Here is a 25,255-nt window from a genome sequence, read left to right as displayed (position 1 = left end):
TTCTGATCTCCCCCAGCAAGCAGCAGCTTTATACTGGGAACACATTCAGTGTAATAAGCTCCTGACCGCAGAGAGGTCACAACAGCGTGTAGTATGCCACTTACACTGCAAGCAAGAAGGAGTAAGAGTTGGAGAAAAGAGCTCAAAGCCAGGACTAAGCTCTTCCCAAAGGCACATATGCAAGGAAGAACAGCAGTGGAGCAATCAGGGTGGCAAACGCACCAACGCAGCCCGTCACACAAGCATGTCAAGTTGCTGTGAACCCCAGGAAGCTCCAAACCACAGCAACCACCACACATGCACTGAGCTGGCTCTGCAGGTGGTCTCTGCCCACGGGGCCAGCGAGGACACAGGCCAACTCCAGAGTCCAGGGATAGCTCTGGAGGAAACCACCAGCTACAGAAACACCAGTGGAGATTCTCCCAGCTTCATCTGGGCTGTCTGAAGGTAGGACAAAACTGCTCCCAGCTATGTGTTGTATCTTTAACCAAAAACAGTACTTCTGTACCGGCACCAGTCCTACAACATTAGTAGTCAGGACAGCTACTGTTCAGTGCTGTCATTTTCAAAAGCCGGAGAGGAGAGAGCAGCAGTGCTGAGCAGACTAACTACAAGCACATTTGTGAAACACAAGTGGGATGAGACTTAGAAGTGCAAAGGTAAAGGTCACCCACACCAAACCCAGACAGACATTCACACACAGCTCTTGTGGCATACATGAAGAAACTCTTCCATGCTCTGGACACATCACAGGAACACCTCTCTCCTGGGCACAGCCCATGTACTCTGACAAAGTGGCAGCACAGTCCCTGCTTAGGTGCCTTGTGACTGGTCACGTAGACCCTAAGAGAAAGCCAGGATCCCTTTCTCCTGCAACCACCTCTCCATACATTTATTTACCAGTAAATAAATATGTAAATAAGTAAATAAATATGGACAACTCCAAACTGGGCAGTCACCTGAGAAAACAGTCCCCTCAAGGGGAACAGACTTAAATAAATAAATAACATCTACCACCACTGCTAGTGCAGACAAGTGCAGATACTCTCCTCTCCAGCCATGCCCTCTGGAACACCCTGGAAAGTAGCCTGGAACAGAGGACAGATGCTTCCCTTGTGTTGAGACGTATGACAGAAAGTAGGATTTGGGACCCTCTCAGTATTAAGAGACTTCATGGGATATCTTCCTGTGTTTCACGCTGTGGGTCAATAGCTTCCCATGGAGCAGAGTGGTGCTAACATGAGTTTTGTGCCCAGCTACCACCAGTTTTGAGCCCTGCGATCAGACAAGGATCCTGTGATGTGCACTCTTACCTCTGCGAAGATGGGATGGAAAAGAACTAGACAGTCACGGGGGTAACATACGTGTCACCAGCATGCAGACATGGACAACTCAACGGCCTGCAAGGCCTCATGCTCCCCAGCTGTTGGAAAGTGCTCCTAGCAAGAAAACTCCCAACCACAACAACAAAAGACATCAGCAGCCAGGCTCTTCACAAATAAACGCTTGGCCAGCCATGCAGCCCTGCCACGTGCCCACGCACAGCCACAAAGCTGCACTTGCCTCAGCCCACAAGCCACAGCCCGCTCCTTCAGGAGAGGCATGCCTTTCCCTGCCTATCACCTTACCTTGCCGAGGCCCACGCCGTCAAACTCAGCACTGTCCAAAGGCCAGAGACCAACGCCAGGAGAGGGGCCAGGTGGCAGGCAACGGCAAACGCTGCCTGCTGGTCCAAGCACGGGGGTCACCAAGCATTTCCACCTGCTTTCATCCGTGCCACCGCTTTCCGACTTCAGTGACCCCTGCGGTTTGCTTTACAAGCAAAGTCTGTCTCCTGTGGGCTTGCAGGGCCACAGCAGCATGCTCAGGGCAACACGCTGGCATGAGCTTAGACTGCTAACTGACTGCTGATATAAAGGCAGCCTCTCCGACCCCTCAACAGCATCTGCAGGAAGGCCTGGGAGCACAGCAGCAAACAACCTGCTGCAACTGCAGCTACCTTCATCTGTGTGTGATAGAGTAGGGAGGAGAAACTGCTGGGTTCCCTTCACCCAAGACCAAGCCGCAGCAAGCTCCAGAAGCTATGGTCACAAAAATCTCCCAGCAAAACACCAGAGAGCACTGGAGAGGTGGGAGACTGACTTGGGAACCAGAAGAGAGCTGCCATCTGCTGCCTCGCTGCAGGGCTTGCAAGGTGCAGGGCGGAACACCGGGATGGGTCAGCACTCGGTCTGCCCAGTGGAAAGACATCCTGCCACAGCCAACAGCACAGGTCTGCCATCGCAGGAGAGATGCTCCAAAGAGAGAGGGAAAACAAAGACACGTAAGTGGAACCCTGAGAGCACAGACATGTTTTGCTGTCACTTCAGTCAATGGAGGTGTGAGACAAGACTGGGCAGGTGTCAGGAAACAAACCCAGAGAAACTGCACCAGGACAGCACCTCACCCCACACAAGGAAGTGGTGCCACTCAGCCTGTGCCTGCTACCGAAGAGCCTGGTTAGAGCCAAGGGTTTCTGGGGATGCTGGTCATTCCTCTGCTCACTTGCAAACTGGTTGGAGGCCGGGACCTCCTGGCTCCAAGCAGCTTTTCCTCCTGCAATCCCCAAAGCCCACGCAAGCAACCACAGCCGCTCTGGAGGCACAAACATCCCCAGCAGCAAGGACATCGGATGTGGATCTTGCCACCCCTGCTTCAAGCTGGAAGAATTAATCCATTTATGTGGGCCACAAAGCAGCCTTATGTTACAACAGCATACGATCCTCTCCTCCATAAACACAACCTCTAGCAGGTCCGCAGGCTAAGAGGTCAGCACTTGGGCTCTTCACAACAGCCACAGATGTCTTCTCCACAGCCACCTGGGCCAAAGCACATTTCCATTGCAGTTTCACCTCCTGAGCAGGGTAGGAACAGATGCTAGAAACGAAAGGAGAACAAAAGACATTCCCTGAAAGGAGCAGAGGGGGACCTGCAGAGAGGAACAAAAATGGAGCACACTGTCTCAAAGTGTCAGAACAGGGATGTAATCTACCTAGCTTCACTTCAAGCATTGCAGAACTCTGAACTTCACAAAAATACTTCTAGCCTTCCAAAGATTCACCTGGGCAGAAGTGTAACAGATCTTTTTGCTCCGTCTGCCCCATGCCAATGGATCTCTGCCCTTCTGAGAAGCAAAACTTCAAACAATGCAACTCTTCTGAACACACAAAAAAGGAAAGGCCTGTGTGCACCTCCTTCCATGTCTTTATAGCACAGCAGGACACCTTGGCCCTTCTCTGTTCTGCTGCAGCAGCTCTCTCTGCAAACGTGGAGAGAGCTGCAGATGTGTTTCTATTGCACCTCCACCTGGCTGGCACAGAAGCCGGTAAGTAGGGGGGGAGCTCTGCCAGCAGTACTGTGGGCAGGAGCTGTGGTGCAGACAGTCTGGCTGATCTCGACTGCTCCTGCTTCTGCCCGGTCCCCAGCCTCAGCCTCCTCACCTCTATCCTCCCTGCCCTCCACCTCCAAACCTGCAGCTCCTCATGCAGGCACTCCCAGCTCCTCCCAAGTCCTCCATGCTCCTGCCACGCTCTCCTCTCCTCCTCCTCAGCTTTGCAACCTTTGCCTCCTGCTGCTCTCACCTCCTGCCTCGCAGCTCCCCCCAGATATGTCCCTGTCCCAGGACTCCAGACTTGTCTGATGGAGCTGCTCTCCCACCTCCTTCCATGCTCAACTGACTCCTGCTTTTCCGCCCAGTGGCAGCGGCGCAGTGGGTAAACTTCCCCAAAACCACCACCAGCAGAGACCACTTCTGGCCAGGTCCTTCCGCACACCAGAGGCTCACGATGCAGCGCCATCACCTCCACCCAGAAGCTGCGCTCGGTCACCAAAGCCGGGGCCGCTGCTGCTCTCACGAGGGGTGGGAGCGCATCCCCACCGTGCCGCCGGCGCCCCAGCCTCTGAGGCACGCGGCACCCACACGAGCTGACGGAGCAGAGCGCTCGAGCTCTCGCACGGGGCCTGCCCCAAAGAGCAGGCACCACGGCAGGATTAGGCCGTCGCTCTGCCCCGTGCTGCTCACGGCCACGCCAGCCGGACTGCTGACCGGACCCAGGGCCTGCGGGGGATTACCGGCACAATTGGCTAAGGCAGACCCGGCGCGGCCACAATGGGAACAGCAAACGCTGCCCTGCACCGTCAGCTGGCGGCCCGGCCAGCAGCAAGCACCACACAAAGAGAAACGATGGCCCAGCACCTCCGTAAGCCGCCTGCGTTGCGGATGCTCACGCAGGAGAGATGCAGCCGGCGGGGAGTGCCAGCCCAGCTGAACGGCACCGACGGCTCACGGGGCAGGGCAGCTGCTCCCTGCACGCTCACCCCACAGGCGCAGAGTGCCCGCGCTGCCGCAGCTCACCTAGGCAAGGGGAGCTACTTTCAGAAAGGCCACTCAGGTCACCTTTCTCCCTCCACAGTACCTACCCACATGCCAACATCACTTGCTCAAAGGCCTCTAGCCCGGATTCCTATATCCCAAAGCACACTCAGGACGTGGCAGCATCCAAGGATCCACCACGCTTCGCTGCATCTCTCTCGCACACACACGCACTCACACACTGACCTGTTGACCACAGTGACGTGCCTCTGCATCGGGATCTCTCTGGATGGTCCGCTCCCAGCGGCTGGAGGCAAGGCAGACCGGGCACTCTCCATAGTGGGCTTCACCACGCCACACGCCACACCTCTGCCTCTCGGCACGCGAGGAACCGGCTTCTTGCCGCCTTCTTCTGGCATGCTCAAAGACCGGGGCTGTCGCAAAGTTCCTTTGGGCTTTCCTGAAGAGTTTGCAGATGTAGCTGTGAGTAGTGCCCTCCTCCGCCCAACCCGAACAGGCCTTGTGTACAGCAGGTAACCCCCTCCCGGGAGCCCCTGCTTCTCCAGAAGATCTTTATGAATGATGCTGATGGCTAAAACCACGACCTCCTTAGGGGTGCCCCTCACCAACCAAAAGCAGTGGCAGCTTCCACAAGCACAGCACCCGCAGCCTTTCTTCACCTCCTCAAGCACCTCCTGACAGCACTCCTGCTTCCTGCTCCACGTTTTAAGAGCCCTGACAGCAGGGCTGGGAACCAGCAACTGGCAGCCCTGCTTTAGCTGCGTCCCCACTTAGAAGCCGCAGCCTGACAGGTCTTTGGAGGCACCACAGCACCAGGGCCCCTCTGACCCTCTTCCTGCAACTCCGAACCACTCACTCCCATCCAGGGAATTCCTCTGGTCCCAAGGAACAAGCTCAAAAGCCCCCTCTAAAATGCTGGCAGAGGAAGCACATGGGTCCAGGTGGGATTCACACCCCTCTGAGCACCTGGGCAGGACTCCCAGCCTAGCACCCACAGCATGGTGAGGGGAGAACAGCTGCAGCAGTGCACGCAGACTGGCACAGTGGAGCAATGAGCAGGTCCTGGACATCAGCCGTGTAGGGGCACCAGGGCACTCACAACAGCAGCAGGAGCTGCAGAGACAGCCAGCCACAGCTGAACCTGTGTGAGCCTCTCCTCACTAAGGGAGCACAGCTCCTAGCCAGGGGCCTAGCCCATCCTCTAACGTCAAGCACTCACCACCACCCCCATTCACCCACATCTCCCACAAAAGCATGACCAGCTGAAAATGAAACCAAGCGACTTGACAGAGCGTTTTTTCAAGAATATCCAAATCTTGTGCATGTTGGAGAAGGTGTTCCTCACAGACCTTGGCTTGCAAGCACAGACACCCTCTGTTGGCGCCGCTCCCCGCTACCTGGAACCTTCCAGTGAGACCATGCAATTTATGGCTTTCAGTGATGCACCTCAGGGAAAAGACTTTTGCTTCAGCAGCTGCCCAACCCTTTGGCAAAGGCAGGCCTTTCACAGCTGCCTGGGGCTTACCTACAAGTGCGACTGGAGACATGTTCTTCAGCCTCATCTGGCAGTTCACTTGCCGACCCATCTTCTTCTTGGAACTCCTCTGCCGGGCCACCAGTTGAGCAATTTGCACAGTCTCCGGACAAGCAACAGCATGGCAAGTCATCTGTGTGGAACAGGATGGGGACGGGGGTGGAAACAGTCACCGAGGCCCAAGCTCATCCGCAGGCAGCAAAAGGGCTTACAGCAATTCTGTATTTGCTGGCTCAGAGGCCAGCAGACACCTTGACAAAGGACTCAGCAGCAGACACAGGAGATGGCCTCCCTCTGCTGCCACAGCGCATCTCAGAGACCAACAGAGCAGGCAGCCAAACCCACCCAAGGCTCTCCATCCCTTCCCTCTTTAGGTTGGGCCCTACCTGGGAAGAGCCCAGTTTCCCACTCGCATCCTACAGTCCCACGATATCATTTTAAAGCGCTCCTCTGCCCTTTCTCCATCCCCAACCGAGTCAACAGACTCCCAAGGGACTCCTCACGCCTACACAGGCGAAACGGTACACATCCACACCGAGCATGGACTTTGGACAAAGTGCCACGGACAAAAAATGTCAGCCATCCCATTGCTGACAGCCAGCTGAGGCAGCTGGGAGAGTACTCCTCCAGCACTCCACAGACACCACTGACAGCAACCCAAAAAATGGAGTCCAGGGTCTCAAGGCGGCTCTCCATGGGTCACAGTCATGGTCTGTGGTGGGACAGGCTGAAAAAAGGTTCCTCTTGCACAGCACTGCTACCCTACTCACTGTGACCCCAGACAAGCACACAAACGGACAAGTCAGCACAGGAGCAAGGCAGGAGAGGTTCGGGGACTTGGCAGACACCCCTCAAATTCAGCGAACAGCAGCTCCAGAAAGGAACTTCGCTGACAACAAGGAAGGCAACAACCAAAGGAGACAGCCCTAGTACAAAGTCAAAATTCGAGGGAGTGCTAAGCAGCAACAGCTCCCTCTACAGCTCAACAGCTCTCCTCGGTCTCCCTGGCTGACCCCAAGAGCCCGGGGGAACATGGGCAAGGGAGGACAACGGCACCAGCAAGGCAGCACTCGACCTCCCAGCAGCGCACTCCAGCTCACCCTTCCCCTCCTCCTCCTCCACTGCACACACCTGCATCACCACACAGGCACTGGCGGGAGGTCCTGTCCTTCCAGGGACAGCTCTTCCCACCAGAGGAGCTGCTGCTTAGGAATGATACCACGCAGGTGCTGCATAGTCACCACCTGTACAAGAAGCACAGCGGGGGTGTCAGAGCTTGGGCTGGCAGCATCTCAATACACAGCCTCACCAGTGCAGTGGTGAAACGCAAGGAATCAGAGAGTTGAGGATGGAAGAGATCTCTACAGACCACCTCACGAACCATCCCTGCTCAAAGCAGCATGCACTACAGCTGATTACTTCGGATATTGTCCAGCTGGGGTTGGAATATCTCCAAGAGCAGAGACTTTTCACCCAGTCCAGACTGCTTGCTCCAGGGCTTGACCACCTTCACTGTAAAAAAAGGTTTTTCTTCGTTCAGATGAAATTACTTGTATTACGCTTCACACCTCTTGCCTGTGCACTGAATACCACTGGGAACCGGAGATGCAGCCTGGCTCCATCTTTCACACCCTCACCAACAGCTATTAATACACGTGGGTAGGATGCTGCTCAGCTTTCTTAGCTCTCCAACACATAAGAGGCATTCCAGTCCCTTCAGCATCTTTGAGTCCATTCACTGGACTCGTTCCAGTATATCCACACCTCTCCTGCTCTGCGGGACACAGGACCTCAGATGTGGTCTGTGTAGAGAGGAACGACCACCTCCATCAACGTGCTGGCAATGACCTCACACACCCCAGTACACCATCGGCCTCCTCTGCTGCAAGAGCACGTTGCTGCTCGTGGTGAACTCAGTGTCCAACAGGATCTTCTCTGCCAAGTTGCCTTCCAGCTGGTCAGCCCCAAGACCGCAGTGGTGCACGTAGTTATTCCTTCCCAGCTGCAGGACTTGCCATTTCCTCGTGCTGAACTTCAGTGTGTTCCCGTTGTCCCGTTCTCCACTTGTTGTGGTCCCTCTGGAAGGCAACACACCCATCTGCTCTCCACTCATCAGTCATCTGGAGACTTCCTAGGGGGTGCTCTATTCCTTCATTTAGGTCGTTCATGAGTATGTTAAACGGCATTGCCGCACTAAGAACCTGCAGAGCAGGTCACCTCCTTATGGAAGGACAGCAGGTCACCCAGGTAAGACTTCCCTTCATAAATCCATACCGACTACACTCACGTGTCTTCTTGTCTTGCATGTGTCTGGAAGAGGCTTCTGGGATTAGTTACTCCGTCACCTGCCCAGGGAGCAAGGTCAGCTCAACCAACCTGTGATTCCTCACATCCTCCTTTCCATCCTTCCTGAAGACAAGGGCGATACTTGGTCTCTCCCAGTCCTCAGGAACCTCTCACAAATCACCGTGACCTTTAAAACACAATCTGGAATGGCCTCACAACAGCCAGCTCTCTAAGCACACGTGTGCATTGTGTCAGACCCATAGACTTGCGCATGCCCGTTTTGCTTAGGTGGTCTCTAACATAATTTTTCTCCACTGAAGCTTGCCCTGGACTTTCCCACTGGCCTCTGGAGCCTCGAGGTGGCTGATGGCCAGTCTTACCAGTGAAAACCAAGGCAAATAAAGCAGTCAATGCCTTAGACTCCTCCGTGTCCTTTAAGACCAGGTCCACATTCCAAATCCTCCAGTCATCCTTTTCCCCGATATGTGCCTGTAGAAACATTTCATCTTGTTCTGCATGTCCTCCACCAGATTCAGCTCCATATTGGCTGCAACTTTTTTTAACTGTATCCCTGGATGGGCAGTATCTCTATATTCCTTCCAACTCAAACAATTCTGTCCCTGACTTTTAGTTTCCCTTTAATGGCAGAGTTAGGTCTAGAGCTCCCTGCTGACTCATGCATGGCTCCTGCAAGGTTTGTTCGATACCCTGTTTGTCACGATGAACTGCTGTTGGTCCAACGGGTGCATGAGACACAGCGTATCCGAGTTCCAGGTGGCTCCAGAAGGCCAGCAGGGTGTCACTGAAGTGCCCTTTCAAAGCAGTTAATTCTCTGCAGTGTTTCCTAAGAGTGCTGTCACAGCAGCACTCAGGTAGCCCACAACTTGCTTCTTTCTGCCTGGGATTCTAGCAAGCTTTCTCCAGCCATCGCTTAGGTGTTTTTTCCTTTTTTTTTTTTTGTTGTTTTTTTGCTCCTCCAGTTCTAGCTCTCCATTTTAATCCTTAGCCAATGCTATTTGAGAGCAAGAGGTTTCCAGTGCTGCTGTACTACGCAATATTTCCAAACTGAAAGTGAAAGATGAAACTGGACTCCAGCATGCAATGTACACCTCCCTTACAACAAGCACTAACAGACTGCCTGATGAACCGGTTGCGTGTACGTTACAGCTGGTCTGTGTGGTTTTCTGTTAAGCCTTCAAGCATTTTAAGTCTGCAAGTCATCAGCTCCTACCCATTTTATCACTTTGCGATGACTGCAGGAATACAGCTTTATTATGAGATCACTCTGTAATGCTATGCTAGAGAGTGGCTTTTCTTAACAATGCAACCCAATGCCTTTACAACAGAAAGAACAAATTCTGTCCGTCTAGAATAGGTATGGCCATTGTAAACCATGGGCTCCCTGGGGAGCACGTGAAAGAACCTGCAAAACTAAGCAGCTCGTCAGATCCCTTCACAGAGACATGTTCAAAAGAGTGCAACAGGACCCTCTTGTCGGAATCTTATTTGCTCTGGATGGAATAACTTGTCTCCTTCGCATACGCAGGAAGGACACCTGTTAAGACAGAAGCACTCACTTGTCTTTAAAGCATCTCAGAAGCAGCCTGTTCCCTTTGAATTTGGTCACGCTTTACTACTGCTTTTAAAAGACTCACTCAAATAAGAGAAGAACTTGGTCATCCAGTGGACGGTACCAGAGTGAGTCTTGCCTCACCTCTGTGGAAAGGTAAACCTGAAATCCTCAGTGCTTCACCCTTTCAGAGATGTCTGTGCAACAATCTGTACCCTGTGGTGTGAGCGCAGATGTCATAATGCTATGGTGAAATGCAACACAGCAAAGCGTTGTAGCTGATTTGCTGCAGCTTTCTTCTATTTTTTCTGCTGTTCCCCTATTCTCTTCTGTTGCCTGGACCAGCTATTTCAAAGACTTTCTACAGAAGGTTACTCTCAGAACTGGCAGTGCTCTGGGAGCTGTTCTGAAGGCGATGGCATTCTGTCTTGGTTTTCATACTGTTGAAGTGGTCAATATTGAATGCAGCCTTTCTTATCCCCTCATCTGCATGTTTGGATAGATATCTCTCAAGTCACTTCTCCTGGCTCCTACTTTGTGCATAACTCCTTTTTATGGGTTAGTTTAATCAAGAGCTGCTTGTTTGTCCATGTAGGACTCCTGACACCTTTGCTTATTTTTCCTGCTTGTTGTAATGGACCATTCTTGAGATTAGAAGAGATCCTTGAAAATCAGCTGGACCACTCTTCTCCCTAGGACTGTATCCCATGGGATTCTTCCAAAGAGACTCTTGAACAAGTCAAAGTCAGTTCTCCTGAAGTTCTTCATTCTGATACTGCCATTTGCTTTTTCCCCCCCTTGCAAGATCGTGAACCCCACCACCTCGTGGTTGCTGTAGCCTCTGTGAGGACAAGGAACTGCTAAAATGAGGCTTCTTGCAGGTGCTTCAAGGTGTTGCCTACTTCATCTACTACTTCTTCTGGGGCCAGCTGTCAGCTACCACAACAGGTCTCTGCAACCCCAATGAGATCACAGCCCCGCTAATGTGTGCAGACCTTAAATTGCTCCTGTGCATGCCCCACATGCTGTCTGCAGGAGTGTACAGGCACCTGGGAGAGGTGCTCAGTTGTGCTCATTTCCAAAAACAGGGTGAGACTCCTCCTCACAATCCTAACAGGCATTTCCTTGTTCACGTGGATGCACTCGGGATGGACAACTGTCAGCCCTGAATCATTGATTACAGTGTCCCTTCTGTTTCATTCACCTCACACGTTTTTCTTGTGGCTTTGTCCTCCGTTGCCTCACATGACTGCTGGTCATCCTCACCCTCCCTCCATCATTCCTGGTTAAAAAAGGTATACAACCAAAATAGTGTCACCTGAGGGCAAAGAATCCTCCCCCTTCTGCCTCTCCTCACTCTTCACAAAAGACACTCAAAACAAGGCAGTTCCCAGCCCATGCTAGTACACAACCACACCTGTTACCCTCCGCTCAGTGTCTGCCCAGGTCACATTCTGAATAGCAGACACAGGAGAGTCATAAAGCAACAACATGGGCTTAGTCTTCATGAGCAATTTCTGCCTCCCAGGTTTTCAGAGTGCTTCCTTTTAGTTGCTTCAGTCATGTAGAGCGTTAACAGCACGCCAAAACCAAAGTGAGCCCTACTGAACTACCTCAAGAGCCCTGTTTAGTTTCTTCCTCTTTCTCTACCTCGTAAAGCTACATTTCAATCTCTCCTCACAGCTGCCCCAGGGAAGGCACCGCCTCTAGCATTACCCAAGTGTCCACAGGGCTCTCAGCACATGTCGCATTACAGGATAAGCGAGGCTCTCAAGGGAAGGGGAGGATAACAGATTACACCCTGCAAGGCCCCAGTTAGAAACAGATGGCTATTAGCCAGAGCCACCATGAGGAAGCATTAAGTTGCAGCACCACAGACTGTCCCAGAGGTATCTGCATTCATGTTACTGGCATAGCTGCAGCCAATGCAGACTTGGAGTAAGCAAAAGAGAACCTCAGATTTGGTTACTTGTTGCAAAAGGGCAAATTCTGACAGTTGCAAAAAGGCAGCAAGGGATCCGCTTGCTTAAGAACACGGCCACTTTTCCAGGCATCTGCATAAAACCCGAAGAGTTCTAGGATGCCTCTTATCACTCTCTTCACAGCTAACCAGGAGGACCTAGTTTTGAGCTCATAGATGCCACCTTATAGATGCTTGGCCTTAGTCACTGTCTCTCCAGACCTTGTGTTACAGCCATACTATTTTGTCAAACGTCTGATAGCTTGCTCCTCTCCCCAAGCTGACACAGATTTCAGAAACGGCTCCAACCAGCAAGAGGCTTCAAGCTCTCCTCTCTAACACATCATCTACAGTCACACAGCTAATGGGTCAACCATCAAGAGAGATGCGGAAAGGCATGGTATTGCCTTCCAACTCATAACCAGGAACTTCAGAGTCAGACAAGGAGGCCTGTGGTTCTGGCAAGCTGCTTCCAAGCTGGCAGACAACACAAGCTATTGCAGCAAGGCTGAGGAATAAAGGAAAACTTCTACCACACTCATTTTCTCTGTTGAGCTCTGCTCCGCCTCCTCCACAAATACAAACAAACAAAAGGATCCACGACATCTGCACTGGCTGCTTGTCCCCCACAAACTTGCTAAGCTGAGGCACATCATAACACCTCACTTGTATGGGCTCTTCACAGACTTGTATGGCAAGTCTTCAAAGTCCTGCAGCACTGCAACTCTTGACAAAAAAAAAGAGCACAAAGCCTCAGGCAAGCACAGTCAGGCTTGTACACAACGGCACCTACAACAGTTCTGGTGTAGGAAAAAGATGCCAGAACCGCATCCCGAAAACATGCTCAAGACACATGCACAAGAGTAAGTGTTTTGTTCCCATGACAATAATATCATTCCCATAATATCCCCCAGAGGAAAATATGTTGAAACAGGGACCACAGCTCTATTGTCAGGCAAAGTATCTTTCCAGCCAGAAGTGCTGCACAGGGGGAAAGTCCCCATAACCTTCCACCTTCTGCAAATAGTAGTTTCTGATCCATATGCTGACTCATGAAAGTAAGGGGCACCTGGTCTATGCCACATATTCTACCTCTGATAGCATTAGTGTACCACACACATTATTTTTCTCAAAAAAAAAACAAACAAATGTGACACGGGCAGAGGTAAAATTATGAACTCTGCACACTTTACAAACACAAATGCCATTTCCAGCTTGCTGCATCTCTCTCATTTATCACGGATGCTTACCTCTCCCATTTTATTCCCTTCGATTCTGACCACTCCTGGGACGCTTTCCAGGTAGCCTTCCAGCGTGTTATGTCCTAAGTGCCTGAAGGGAATCCACTCGCCAGTCAGCAGTTTGTATTCACTCTGAAGTTCTGACAGGGGTACGCCATGTTTATTGGAGTGAAGAACAGCTCGCAGCGTTTTCGCAACCAGGTCAGGCTCCTGCATCTTCACCTATAACCCCTCCACCCCAAAAGAAGAAAAAGAAGCATTTTAACAAACACAAGCTAACACCACCACTCGCTGCTCAACCTCCCTCCCCAGGTGAGTGGCCACAAAATGGCTCGGTGACTTTGGAGACGTTGATGTATTTGTGGGGACGCTGGCAGGGGCCAGGTCCTGCAGGTGGACTGTGTGGTGGCATGGGCAGATGAGGGGCATGACAGAGCTGAAAACAGCAGCCACCATTCTCACACACCACACAGGATCCTGCCACATGTGGCGGGGCCAAGGACTGATCACAGAGCAGCTATGTGGCATGGAACAAAATGGCAGACCCCTCATGCAAAATGGCGGCTGGAACAAGGCGGCAGCCCCCCACGCATGGATTGGGCTGTGACAAGGGCTCCCTCCTGCTCAGGGCGCAGCCCCGGTCTGAAGATGGGTGCCAGGGGAGTTCCCATCCCTCCCTCATCCGCTCACAGGCATGCGTTCCCTGTCTTCTAGGTCCACCAGTTGCAGTTACAAAGCACCAGGGAGCTCCTTCTCCAGCAGGCGCTGCAGCTGCTGGTGCAGCCGCTCCAGGCGCTCTCCACCAGCATCGTGGGCCAAACCCCCCTCGTGGTCACCAACCCAGCTCACGCCTGGCCTCCACTGCGATGCTGAGGGAAGAAGGTGTTTGGGCACGGCCGTCGAGCCCAACCCCAGTCAATGCCTGAGGGATAGGGCTGCACTGATTAAAGCAATTTGGTCCTGACCCAAACCAGCAAGGATAAATTTTGGGCAAGGCGACCGACTTCCTTGGTCCTAAAAGACTAGTTGCACAGTTGGCTGGTCCCCAGGACACCTCTCCCCATTGTTTCCCTTTTTTGGGGGAAATCACACCAACTTGAAACGGAAGAGAAGTCCCAATCCTCAGCACATTTCAGGCGCTACAGTACACATTTCAGTCCACACAGAGCTACTAACACCGTGCCTGCTTTGGTGCACCCCAAGCACACGATGGCCCGCCTCTGGGCAAGAAAGCAGAGCATTAAGTCCAACTCTTGAGCAGCTTCTTGAGCAGCTTTACTTCATGCACACACAGCAGCTTACTAACCTGAGCTGGCGTCTCTCCATTCTGTGTTCACATATGCTCATATTTACACACCCATAGATCCACATAACACCACACGGGCATACAGCACTGTGTGTGAACATGTGCTTACAAAAGCAGTTTAATCAGCTGCTACAAATCAGCAGAAGAGGTCACAGAAGTTTCAGTATCACTGGTTCAACAACACGCCTTTTGTCTTGCAGGAGGGCAGGCTGTCACTGAAATCGCATAGACCAGTGTCTCTCTGGCAACTTGTAAATCCTCACAGCATCTGGTAAATGGCTGCGGGCGCACTTAACTCTGCTCAGGGCAGGAGGGCACTCCAAGCAGTCACCCCAGCACTTCCTGCTCTCGCAGAAACACCAGTGCGTTTCATTTACTCGTCCTGGAGCAGCCTCTACCACAGACACCCTCACATCGCTCCCAGCTCCTCTACAGACCAGAGTTTTAGCGCCCAGAAGAAGGAGCACACGTTAAACGCACACCTCCTGGAGGCACCGGGCAGCAGCCCTGCTGGACACAGCTCCTTCTCTCCTGTGAGCCCCAGCCGCTGGTGAGCTGAGCTTCACGGCCACCCTCTGAAGAGGCAGAGGAGGTGCTGGTCACCTGCCAGCACGGAGGAACAGGAAGTCCATCTCTCCTGGGGACCTCCTCAGCGCTGTGGGGACGCCATGGCCCAGACAAGTGCATTAAGTTTCGACTTGACACTAAAAGTCTCAGTTGCATAAACGGAACACCAAGCGGGCAGCTTAGTCTGCAATTTTTGTTCCATGTCACGTACATTCGAGAGAAACAGAAATTATTTGGGGTCCTCCTTCCTCACTCTCTCATTTAAATAATATATTCAAATCCTTACTTCCTTAACACGACTCTCAGAAGTCCCCATAACCTGAACTAGCCGAATTGAGCTTGCTATCTGAACGCCTGCTTAGGGAAAACAAACACGACACCCATTACTGCGGGGCACAGAGTGAGAAGTGGGAAAAGTAGCAAAGAGCCTGTGAAGGCAGATCCGAGGGCTGACTCCGAAGGAGCTAAGCGCAATAAAGACGGAGAGGGGCAGCGTGGAGGCACTGCATCTCACCGCCACCAGCGGCGGGCTGAGAGCAAGGAAATCAGCTGTTCCGCTGCCTGCAGTCTCTAACACAGAATATATCCTCCCGCACGTACTGCGAGGAGCAGCCGCGGAGGCGCTCCGCTCGGCGGGGCCGGACGGCAGGCAGCCGCGTACAAAGGTGAAGCCCGACGCAGCCTCCAGCCGCGACATCCCCACCCGCCGGACCCGCGGCGGCAGCAGCGGGCTCTGGGGCTCACGGTAACGCCCGGCGGCCCCGGGTCGGGCTCGCTCAGGGCCGACCCGCTGCCCCTCCGCGCCGCCTCCCCCCGCGCCGGCCCCGCGCCTCCCTTACCGCTGCCTCGCACCGCTCCCGCCGCCGCCACCGCGGGGCCGGGCAGGGCCGGGCAGGGGCAGCCCGTAACGGGGCGGGGCAGGGGGCGGGGCCTGGCTTCACCTCCTCCTTCCGGGAGGGGGCGGGGGCGAAGGCGGCGCCCAATCGCTTCTCGAGGCGGATCGCTCCCCCGCCCGCCCGCGGACAACCACCGCCCCTCGCCGCACGCCCCGCCCCCGTGTGGCGCGCGTGCGCGTTGCTCAGCTCTACCCCGCCCCCCCCCTCCTCCCGCACGCTCAGGGGAAAGGAGGCGCGGCCCGGGGTGGGGGGGGTGGCGGGGGCGGCCATCTTGTGGTGCCCCGCCCCGCCTCGCCCGCTCCGCCTCAGCGCCCCCTGCCCCGGGCGGTGGGTCCGCGGCTGTGCCCGGCTGCCACGTGGCAGCGGCTGAAGGAGGGGCTGCGAAGCGTGGTTTGAGTTAATTCACATAAGCAGCTCCGTTTGTGAATCCTGTGAGAGTGGGCTGTCCCTGCTTACACCTGCCGGCCGTCCAAAGCAAATAAAACCACCATCTTGGCCCCATAACCCCGCAGCTTGCCCACAGCAACGTCGCCTTCTTGTCCCCAGTAGGACAAGAGGAAATGGCTTCAGATTGTGCCGGGGAGGTTTAGGCTGAATATCAGGAAGACTTTCTTCACTGAAAGGGTTGTGAGGCATTGGAATGGGCTGCACAGGGAAGTGGTTGAGTCACCACCCCTGGAGGTCTTCAAGAAACATATAGATGTGGTGCTTAGGGACATGGCTTAGTGGTAGACTTGGCACTGCCAGGTCAGTGGTTGGACCTGATGACCTTAGAGGTCTTTTCCAACCTAAGCAATTCTGTGATCCTGTGGAGATGTGATCTGCTCCTAAGGACATTTTTAAAGGGGACATCAGGCCAAGTTTCGTGATGGCAAATCAATGGAGGGCTGCCAAAGCAAGCCAGAGGCTAGCCACACAGAAGCAGGCCAGTGCCAAACGGAGACTGCAGGGGCACACACTGGGGGCTGAGGATGAGATGCTGAACCTTGCTTGTGCTCTGTACTGCACTGGAGTGTGCACGTAAAGGGCTCCCGGTAATGGCTGCCCAAGACTTGCTGACAGCTGCCTTCTGGTACCACCATGACAGCCTCTAGAGACTGCTTCCTGTCAGAGTCCTATGTTCTCTATGAGGCTTTTCTAGATATCTTACACATGGAGGGTTCAATGTTTAATATGGAGTTTTCTTATTTGACGCTATTTGCATTTAAAATGGAATTTGGTTTAGTACAATGATTCAGCAATCACAATATAAATTCACGTAACATTTCACAGACCATTGCAATTCCAGTATGTTGTTGAATTACAGTGTAACTGTAAATCTCATTATTCATCTCCAGAATATGCTTTTGGTCACATTACTGACTGACCCTAATTGCAAAGAAGACATATATGGGTTGCCACCAGCTCAAGCCTGGAGCTCGCTTTTTAGAGGTCCTTTGTTCATTGTTTTTGAGGTATTTGTACTTGCTATTATACTTGCTAAATTGTACCCTATTATACTTGCTAAATTACTATCATAAGGCGAAGAGGGAAGCTGAGAACCTGTGCTGCTGAAGACAACTAACTGTCCCACAGGTGACATGTGGGTGAGCATATTTCTTCCTTCCTCACCCTCTGGGTCTGAGGGAGTGAACCATGCGTACCTGCAGCTTGAGGCCACAGCCACTGCAGAGCGAGGTCCTTCTGGCAGGATGTGTATCTCAGCTACTTGGGCTTCATGGTGCTTGTAGTGCAACTTCATCAGCTCCTAGGCAAAGGCAGAGTAACCACAGGCAAAATCCCTTCCTGAGAGAAGGACAGGGCTCTACAGAAAAGTAAAACAGTAAGCTAAATACTGGCTGTAGCTACCTGTGTAATGAATAAATAAACATTGATTAGTCATAGGATCATAGCATTTAGCACCTAGTACATACACAAGCTATGTTATTTTAGCAGTATGTACACCCCCTAAAACTAGTGTTGCTCTGCTTTAAGTCTGCATTTCTTGAAGTCAGAGACAGCCAGCTACACAACTGGTTTTTATGGTTAGCTGATTCCAACTGTTTAAAACAAAGGCTCCCTCTGGTATTGAGATGTGTTTGGCTGTTTTTCCAGCAATTGCGGTCAATCACTCCATTATTCTCCCTTAAGCCTCAAGGACATTCAGCCTCTCTTTATCTCCTCAGAGCATTCCTTCCCTGCCTGTGTGTGGTGGGAGATGAAGGGGTTCCTGAATCGGTCATGCTCCCCTGGCTGTAGTGGGAACTGAGCACCTCTTTGGAGCTCACCAGATACTGGCAGCTTTTGTGAAGCTTGTCCTGATGAATGTGCGGAGATACAGCCTAGACGGCCAGGCCATTTCTGAGGACATACAGCTTCTTCTTGCCAAGGTGCACCAAGCAGCTCCCCTAGGAGCTTAGTTAGCTCTTTGGTCCTTATGCAGCATGGAGGACTACAACCATGGGTGGCTGCTGTGCTCCTGGCAAGCATGAAGGAAGCACCTCAACCTCACCAAGCCTGGCTGCTACCACAGAGGTGGCTGCATCTCAATGCCAGCCCTGGTCCATTCCAGACTGGTAGCCCTCAGGTCCCTGGGCACAGGGAGCTTCCCAGCACTTTGTACGCCATCACCCATGAGGTCCCTGCAGCACCATGGTCTCCCCAGCAGCCATGGGGAGGCTCTGATGATGGATCATGCCCAGCGTGCCCGTGTGTCCAGCTGGAGTCCTGGCAAAGCCAGTGTGGTCTCCATTCTCCTCCTGCCAAAGGAGACCAGCTGCAGATGCTCTAGCTGCTCCCATGCTGCTCCTGGGGGGAGATGGAGGCGCAGGACAGGCAGAGGGAGGGCATGGCTGGTTGCTGTACAAAGCCACTCCACTCTCAGCAAGGGACAGGCAGTGCTCACCCCAGCTGCCAAGGAGGAGGAGAACAAGCAGCCCCCTAGGTTTGTTTCCACCACAGCATGGTCATGGCTCCAGCACTGGGAAGGAGGCAGGGAGCAAGGCCATAAAGCTAGGGAGGTGGTCAGAAGGGAGACAGGAGCAGGCAGAGGAGACGAAGAAAAGGGTAGAAGAAGAGGTCAGGACACTGGCAGGTCACAAAATAGCCAAGGAGGTTTTGAAAGTTGTGAGAGAGGCCAGCAGGTCCCAAAGCTTCAGAAAGACTTCATCAGGAGCAGCTAAAGGAACAAATGCAGAAATTGTTAGTCTGGAAGAAACAGTGCTCAAACCAAGACTAGAAGTCGGGGGTTGAGGGTACACACTGATGGGTATGGGACACTCAGGGCATGGGGTCAAGGACAGAAGACTTAGAGAGACACAGACACAGGGAAGGGTGAAGGAGCATCCATTGCTTTGATCCATTTACCAGGCAGTAAGAAAGAGGTCTGTGTCTTGTACCCAAACACTTCTTTCTCAGAGACATCAGTGTAACGTGCTCCTCAAAACATCTGTGGATAGGAATAGGGCTGAACTAGGTGTGTGCAGCATGAGGCTCTTCTCTACCTTTATCAGTCCAGTCAGGACTTTCTGTCTGTCATGCAACCTGTTCCAAGTCCAGATAAAATGTTATGGAAAGATGGGAACAGAATCATTCTCAATGTGTTTCTTAAACGAGAAACAATTGTTTTCTGTTCTACTTTTGGAAATTTCTACACAGCTGCGACAGTGAAGTCCTGGGTATGGAACAAAAACTTAACAACCTGTGCCCAGGTAGTGCTTTGCTGTGAGATGACCACACGATGGAGAGGTACCCAGGCAGACTGCTGAGGATTCCTGCAGCACACAAACTGGAAGGGCTGAGAAGCAGTTTAGGAAGCTGCTAATAGACGTTTCTCAGCTCTTGGTTAGCAAGCCTGGGAGCTGGGAAGGTTTGCCTTCAGCCTGACTGTGGCCTGACAGCTGGGATTGTGCAGAGTAAGCAGAAGCAGCTTCATGAACTCCCTCGCTCTGCTGAACTCTGGCAGCATGTCTGTTTGTGTGAGTCCCCTGGTTATGCAGCATGGTCTCGCTGCAGACCGAGCATAATGCGAGGAGCAAAGACATACATGTGTCTGCCTACAAGCTTTTAATTAACACTTGGTGAGTTCCTTGGCCCTGTGTAGGTAGCAGAGGAGCAGTGGAACCCTGCAGGAGGCCTCATTGTGGTGGGTAATATCAAGCACTTATTACAGAGGCGGCTCTGTGTTTGCCCACGACTTTAAAAGGCTTGTGCCTTCCCAATAAACACACAGAAATCAATAAATGTACAACAGGTTCAGGTGGGGTTCGGTTTGCGCAGGCTGCGGCTGGCCCTGGGCCAGGCAGAGGAAGTGAAGGGACGTGTCTCTGGCAGACCTGCATTTCTGGGCCTGACAGGCAGAGACCCAGACCAAACGACTTTCACAGCTTGGTAATCAGGCACACCACCGCCACCTCAGATAGGGCACTTCTGCTGTGGGAGAGGCACTCGACTCAGCAGCTTATTTCCCCATCCCCACGGACCAACATGGCTGTGACACACTGGAGTGTCCCCATGGAGCACTCAGCACTGCTCGCCGTGACAGTGCAGCCCCAGCTGCCCGATCTGCTCTGTGCTGAATGCCTCTGAGCTCCCCTGGTTGTCTCAGCATGGGGCCATGGGCAGGAGGAAAGGCTTCACATGCTTTTTACCATCCAAGCTTTAATATTGAATTGAGACTTTATGCATTTATCCAGGCCATGGCGTCCCCACAGCACTGAGAAGGTTCCCAGGAGAGATGGACTTCCTGTTCCTGTGTGCTGGCGGGTGACCAGCACCTCCTCTGTCTCCTCAGAGGGTGGCCGTGAAGCTCAGCTCACCAGCGGCTGGGGCTCTCACATGAGGGAAGGAGCCATGTCTGGTGGGCCTGCTGCCCGGTGCCTCCAGGAGGTGTGTAAATGTGTGTGTTTAACGTGTGTTCCTCCTGGGCACAGCAACTGTGCGTGTGAAAGCACAGGTGCACACACTGCCCTGTGGGTGTGTGCAGGTGTGTACACATATGTATGTGTACCCGAACACACACAGCTCATGGAGTGGGTATAGAACAGGACATAAAGCTCTGCTTCGTGACCCAGCACCTGAGTCAAGCCCGGCCATTTTGTGGGAGGCAGCTGCCATTTTGTCCAGCGCCGCAAGGTCGCCTCCTTTGGACCAGGAAGTGCTCTGATAGGAAAGCACATACATTTACATACCATGTGTCCACAGATAGGAACATACCTGTAAAGGAGTGTATAAGTATGTAAAAATACATTTGTTTTATTTACTTATCCATAGTTACAGTATTTAGATACATATATAAACCTACATTTACGGAGAAAGACACATTGAATATATACAAACATGAAGGCATAAGTTTAAAGTGGATAAGATTCTTTAGTAAGAGATAATGGAAAGAATAATTGAATATTCATAAAAAGTAATCAAATAAAAGCAGAAGAGGGTCTGTGTGTAGGTGATGACTGACGCTGAATGCCAAGACCACACGTTCTCTGTGGAGACAGCATCCCCTTCTCCCCTTGCCTAGGTGAGCTGTGGCAGCGCGGGCACTCTGTGCCTGTGGGGTGAGCGTGCAGGGAGCAGCTGCCCTGCCCCGTGAGCCGTCGGTGCCGTTCAGCTGGGCTGGCACTCCCCGCCGGCTGCATCTCTCCTGCGTGAGCATCCGCAACGCAGGCGGCTTACGGAGGTGCTGGGCCATCGTTTCTCTTTGTGTGGTGCTTGCTGCTGGCCGGGCCGCCAGCTGACGGTGCAGGGCAGCGTTTGCTGTTCCCATTGTGGCCGCGCCGGGTCTGCCTTAGCCAATTGTGCCGGTAATCCCCCGCAGGCCCTGGGTCCGGTCAGCAGTCCGGCTGGCGTGGCCGTGAGCAGCACGGGGCAGAGCGACGGCCTAATCCTGCCGTGGTGCCTGCTCTTTGGGGCAGGCCCCGTGCGAGAGCTCGAGCGCTCTGCTCCGTCAGCTCGTGTGGGTGCCGCGTGCCTCAGAGGCTGGGGCGCCGGCGGCACGGTGGGGATGCGCTCCCACCCCTCGTGAGAGCAGCAGCGGCCCCGGCTTTGGTGACCGAGCGCAGCTTCTTGGTGGAGGTGATGGTGCTGCATCGTGAGCCTCTGGTGTGCGGAAGGACCTGGCCAGAAGTGGTCTCTGCTGGTGGTGGTTTTGGGGAAGTTTACCCACTGCGCCGCTGCCACTGGGCGGAAAAGCAGCGTCTGGCAGTGGGGTCATGCCTTGTGCTGCCCTTCATCCCCTTGCAGTCAGGTGCTGGAGGGCCAGATCTTCCACCACAGGGGACAGTGTCCCTTGTGGGAGTTCCTGTGACAGGCGGGACCCCCTTGGGGCAGCAGCTCGCCGTGCGGTCTGAGCACCTCACTTCCCAGCAGGACCCAGCAAGACCTACGGGTGATGCATGCTTCAGCAGCAGTAGGCCCTTTGAGGAACTCTGCTGTGGGAAAAGGCTCAGCTTCCTCTCTCCATGGAGGCACGGCACCAACACTCAGTTTCTCCTCCAGGTGGGATCAGCAGCTGCTGGCCAGTGCTCTTCATGCTGCACATGGGATGGTACCACCTCTGCTCCCAGCACTGGTGATGTAGGCGTCCAGGTTCAGCAACATGTCCTGGTGCAGGGAATCACCCCATGGGAAGGACAGGGACAGGGACAGGCACCATGGGGAAGGCAGCGTGCGGGACCATCAAAAAAAGCCGTGGAGTCGCCCAGGGGAGCCTGCGCCCTCATCACCCCCCCTCACTGCCTTTTTATTTCCCTCCCCAGAACATCAATAGTTTTGGAGAACTTTAGAAAAAAAAATAATTTAAAAAAATAATTAAAATAGATTAAGTTACACATCCACAGACCGAATAGTTATGTTAAGGGCATTTTTGCATAACGACAGTACACCATTGCTCTTACAGTGTTTTCAACCAGCAGCAGTAGCACACCCGGTGGGCCAGGCAGGGTTTCCTGAAAGCCTTCCCTGATCCATCGGAAGGTCTGGCTATCCTCAGTCAAAAAGCAAGAGGGCAGCAACCTCCAGCGTAACAGCAAGTGCAGTTAACTGGGCAGCGAACTCACAAAGCTGTGCCAAGCACAAGAGCGGCTTTGTTTATACATAAGAAAGAATTGTCAGAATTAAGGTCCGTGCTTTGGTAGCATGGTACTTCATTGACACTCCTTCATTTTGTGCCAACACTCAGCTGAGCACTTGGCAGACAGCTGGCAAATAGTTATAATTAACAGAAACTAACCCTGCTGGCAGACAGGTGTAACTGAGACTTTGGACAGGTTATAGCAGGCTGTGGTTTAAAGTTTATGACCAGATCTGCTGACACACCACTGTTACAAATTTAAAGACACTGAAAAAAATATCCACATCGTGTTCACTTATAACTGTTAAAAAAACTTAACTGTTAAAAAAAAAACATAAAAAATAACTGTTGAAAAACTGTTGGCTATTTAAAAAGGAGAGCAAATATGGCAAGCCACTGTACAGAGCTCTCTATAGGACTGACGAGGAGTCCGGGAAAAGGAATGGCTAACGAGGACTTATGAGTAGGATGGAGATACCAGCAGGAGCCAAAGGCTCATGGAGAGAAGGGCCAAGCTGTCCCATTTTGCTGGAGAGATGTGGGAGCACTGCCTTCACTGTAAGCTGGTGTGCGGCTCACATAACTGGATTAATTCTTCCAGCTTGGCCAGCTTGAAGCAGGGGTGGCAAGATCCACATCCGATGTCCTTGCTGCTGGGGATGTTTGTGCCTCCAGAGCGGCTGTGGTTGCTTGCGTGGGCTTTGGGGATTGCAGGAGGAAAAGCTGCTTGGAGCCAGGAGGTCCCGGCCTCCAACCAGTTTGCAAGTGAGCAGAGGAATGACCAGCATCCCCAGAAACCCTTGGCTCTAACCAGGCTCTTCGGTAGCAGGCACGGACCAAGTGGCACTGTCCTCACAGCAGTGCCAGCACTTGCCACGACAGAGGCTGGTGTCCACTGCGCAGGTTGGCTGGGGGAAGCTCTGAACGCACAGAGCTGGTCCATGCCCCATGCTGGTCTGGGGTGAGGTGCTGTCCTTGTGCAGTTACTTAGCATAAGTTTTCTGAACCCAACTCTACTCTCCCCTCTTTTCATTCTTTAAAAGGAGCCCCTGGCAGGTCAGCAGGTGCCTGGGCAGGACACTCCTCTGGCTGAGCGATGTGCTCCCACCTCTCTGTTAAACTGCCTGTAATTGCTCTGTTGTTGTTGTTCGATTGTTTCCCCCCTCCTTTCTCTCTGTGATCCCCCAGCAAACTTAAAGCTGGCTTTCCTGGTAAACAGGTCTGAGAGCCAGGTACAGCACAGATCACATGCACGGTGCGCCATGTGTGTCTGCAAACTACAAACATCAGCTTTGCAACAGGCTGGACCTGGGAAGGAGGGAACGCAGCCCCTGCCACCATTGCCACACGTTCCAGCATTTGGCCACCCAGCCCGGACGATCCAGATCACCTGTGCGCCATAGCCCACCGTATTCAGCTGTGCCTCACAAGAAAGCACCTGCTTTAGGGGGCCAGTCATCATCTGATGAACAACTCGATGTCCCCAATGGCTCCATCTGCCCTTCAGTTTAATTTTATAGTTAACTTGTCTAGAAGTTTTATTTTCCTACTTAGCTGTACGTCATGGCACCTTGGAACCACCTGGGTTCCTGGGTGTGCTATTAAAGTATATAAATCTTAAATCTTCCACTGAAGCCTATGGTGCGTCACCCTGATATGACCTTGTGACACGGTAACTCAACCTGGTAGCTTTTTTTGCCCACAGGCCACTTCAGGCGTGTGCCATGCACTTAAAGATGGTGTGTAGTCCTCTACATACCCAAACACCCACTTGTCCCCCCTGACTGAGAGTGAATTTCTGGGCCATCTGAAGCCCCAGCCTGGAAGCTCCTTCGCTCACACTTCTTTTCTGCTCCTCCTCTTGCCCTTTGCCAGTTAGAGAGAGCACTCTCGTTTAAGTTTGGTTGAAGGTTCAGAGACCTTCTTGTAGCCTAGGACTGAGCATTGTCCTTACCTTCTGGGAGGTGTCTGCAGGTGTGATGCCAGAGCCTCTAGCAGTGCTCTGCTAAGGAGAAGGAGCGCATTTTCATGTCTACCTCCTTCTTCCCCATTAGCGGAGAGTTAAACTGCAGTCTCTTTCTTTTCCAGGGCTGTGTACAAGGATGGAATTTGGGTCATGGCTCCTGAAGAGAGAAGTTCACCAGCTCACTGCATGTTGACCACAAGCCCACCTGCAGCATTTGGAAGGACTGCCCCACATTGAGCACCCACAGAGATTTCCCTGGTCCTCAAGGTACTTGTGTTCTACCCACTGGATGCCCTGGCTGGCTCCCATAATTGCATATTTGAAATAAGTGCTGGGTTGCATCTGTAAACATATGTGTAGAAGTTGAAGTGCATAGAATTTGAAGAGCAACATGTTTTAGTGTGCCACAACACCGCTCAAACCTGAATAAGTGGAAAATGCTTCTTTGTGTTTCCCAGTAACAGAGAAAGGAGCATTTTCCTTCCATTGTTAAAGCAAGCTGGTAA

General features: G+C 52.7%; 1 protein-coding gene across 4 annotated transcripts in view; it reads right to left on the bottom strand.

Moving 5' to 3' along the window:
* Positions 1-15,750, bottom strand: part of TDRD7 (tudor domain containing 7) — a 45,784-nt gene extending 30,034 nt beyond the window's left edge. Inside the window, exons 1-4 of one of the 4 annotated variants that reach the window (XM_040541908.1) lie at positions 15,676-15,750; positions 12,973-13,194; positions 5,898-6,039; positions 4,598-4,811 (exon numbers count right to left, since the gene is read on the bottom strand). In XM_040541908.1, the coding sequence (XP_040397842.1) occupies positions 4,598-4,811; positions 5,898-6,039; positions 12,973-13,179 (563 nt within the window). In that variant the 5' untranslated portion in view covers positions 13,180-13,194; positions 15,676-15,750. The remainder of the gene's footprint in view (positions 1-4,597; positions 4,812-5,897; positions 6,040-12,972; positions 13,195-15,675) is intronic. The other 3 variants (XM_040541910.1, XM_040541911.1, XM_040541912.1) reach the window with 3 other exon arrangements.
* Between the last annotated feature and the right edge of the window lie 9,505 nt (positions 15,751-25,255).

This window comes from Cygnus olor, chromosome Z (assembly GCF_009769625.2).
Source record: "Cygnus olor isolate bCygOlo1 chromosome Z, bCygOlo1.pri.v2, whole genome shotgun sequence".
NCBI lineage: Eukaryota > Metazoa > Chordata > Aves > Anseriformes > Anatidae > Cygnus > Cygnus olor.
The sequence above is the reverse complement of the archived record's forward strand: the minus strand, read 5'-3'. Positions and strand labels throughout refer to the sequence as shown.